The sequence below is a fragment of the Macrobrachium rosenbergii genome, chromosome 51, assembly GCF_040412425.1.
Source record: "Macrobrachium rosenbergii isolate ZJJX-2024 chromosome 51, ASM4041242v1, whole genome shotgun sequence".
Taxonomy (NCBI): Eukaryota; Metazoa; Arthropoda; class Malacostraca; order Decapoda; family Palaemonidae; genus Macrobrachium; species Macrobrachium rosenbergii.
In genome coordinates, this window is record NC_089791.1 from 65,983,747 (window position 1) to 65,986,083 (window position 2,337).

The 2,337-nt window shown below is 51.4% G+C and overlaps 1 protein-coding gene across 1 annotated transcript; it reads left to right on the plus strand.

The window, feature by feature from the left end:
- The first annotated feature begins 446 nt into the window (after positions 1-446).
- LOC136833079 (uncharacterized) lies at positions 447-1,582 on the plus strand. The gene is made up of 2 exons (XM_067094723.1): positions 447-651; positions 885-1,582. Exons 1-2 carry the CDS (start codon positions 447-449, stop codon positions 1,580-1,582), a joined length of 903 nt encoding a protein of 300 aa, XP_066950824.1.
- Positions 1,583-2,337: the final 755 nt, after the last annotated feature.

Below are 2,337 nucleotides of genomic sequence, written 5' to 3' on the forward strand. Positions count from 1 at the left end.
TGCCACCAGGGTACCTCTCAGGCTTGACTCTCCCGAAGAATAGACTGCCTAACAAGCCTACGTGTACCCACTGTAAGAAGTTAGGGCACGCTGAAACTGAGTGCTGCTATAAGCTAGGCACTAGTAAGCAGCCTCCTACTAACAACCAGAACTCCTCTCCCTCTAAGTCCACTCAACCCTCTCCACCAACAGTCACCACAGGTCACCTAGCCCCTACAAAGGGCCCGTGCCAATCCTATGGTGCTGCCGGCCACTATAGTGCTTGACATCCAGCCTGTCCAAATCATGTCCCAGCCACCAAGTTCGTCAACCTAATTAGTACTTCATTCTCCGCGGCCGGGCCACAGAAGATACTTCACCCCAAGAGACTGGAGACCCAGTTCACCTCGGTGGCACTCCTTACGGGCTCTACCCTGCCTGTGGCCATTCTGGTCATGGTAGACACTATGGCAGACGTGAGCCTGATTTCCAGGGCCCAAGTGACAGCCAGTGCCATGGTTGACAAGCAAACCCAGTGGGAGATGAAATGGATAGAGGGCCACACCACAACAGTTCCCACAGTCAAGTTCAAGGTCACAACACCTTGGGGCACGCTACCCCACAGCCTTTGCGTGGTGGGTGGAATTCAGCCCGGAGTGAATTTCCTGTTGGGTAGGGACTTACTCTGGGGAAGCCTTTCCGCAACTCCACTTCACAGCCACACTACCTCCTTCAAGGAGGCCCAGACTGTCGGAGCACCCTTTGACTGGCGTGCCACCCCAAGAAGAAAAACCACCTTCTGCCCACCGAAGTGGTCAGCGGAAGGACACACACAAAACAGTTCTCAGCCTAGTCCTCTCTCCACGAAAGAACGGCCAGCAACGAGGTCCTCCCTCTCCCCAAAGGGACATTCAGGAGAAGCAGTACTGCTGTAGGTCAGAGCAAGAGGACAGGCCACTCCACTAATTGGGAGGGCTGCCCAAATAAGAAACGCCTAGCAGACGCTCCCGACCAAGACTCTCAAGGAGGCTCTGACCTCCAGCTGGGGCAAGAATCTCTGTCTCAGCCCAATTCAAGCCATCCGCGAGTTATTGCACCTCTGGACCCCTTGTCAGGCATGCCTGACCCTCCATCGCCGCCAATGCCACTTGCAATCACTGAGCAGTGCCACGCTCCATCCGTCTCGGACGTTGAGCCACCACTCAACAAGGACCCTGTGCCAGATCCAGATCGTAGGGCAGATCCTCCTCCGGGAGATCCAGGATCGCTCATGGCACTAATCATAGCAACCTGTGAGCCTCCAACATCCGACACTTCTTCGTTACCAAATCCGTCCCCAGAGGATGAACCCCTGTTGGATCAATCTGCTACACCTTCTATGGGAGACCAGGAACTGGCCTCCCCGGACACAGGGGTCGAGATCACTCTTGCTCCAGTTGTCGCAGCAGGCAGAGTCGGGAGCCCTCCTGCAGCCTCTGAGGTTACCCCTGACCTCGCACCTGCTAGCCCTTCTGGCCTTTCCCCAGAGTCACTGCCCTCTTTGCCTCCTAGGACTGACATAGATAGGCCTTGTAGGAAACCAAAGAAGAAGAAGAAGGGGTGAAAGAGAGCCAAGTAGTTGCCAGAGCAATGAGTTCATCCTGGCACTCGTGTCCCCTCAGCACAGTGCCTTTCCATCTCAGAATGATCCTGGCTCCTGCCCAGGGGAGGTAGCCAGAGTGATCTCTATTATACTAACAGCCTAGACCAGATTGAGTACATAGTAGCAATAACCTTGTCACTTACAACTTACAACTTACAACGAGCCGCAGTAACCCCGTAAGTATATTGTAATTGCGAAACCAGACATCCTAACTATTGTGAAGGGAGCCACTGCGCTCATGACACGCATGCCATAATACCTCAGTTGACACAAGCATTTATCATGAGGCAAACCTCATGTATGGAACAGTGATTACAAATTGTAGTGTAAGACATTGTATACTTGTAACATTGTAACTTAGCTAGTTCACTGTCCTTTATGGTGGTGTTATGGCCGTGTTCTAATAGGTTATGTCATAGGAGATACCACTGAATGTACCATTTAGCTAGGTCTGAATGACACGATCGTCAGAGGTAGCACGTAATAACTGTAAGCATCTTTAGATAGTGTAGGAATCTGTAGAAGTAAGTGATTAAAAGCTCATATCCCCTTCTAGAGTCAGGTAGATCCTTAGCTAGTTGGATTGCAAGGAACAAATCTGTTCAGGGGAAAACAGTAATCGAGGCAAACAGCTTGCTTAGTACAGACCTTCACTCCTGAAAGGGAGTGAAGGCTTTTTTAAAGGGGGAGCTTTTACAAATATTATGGTGTTCGAC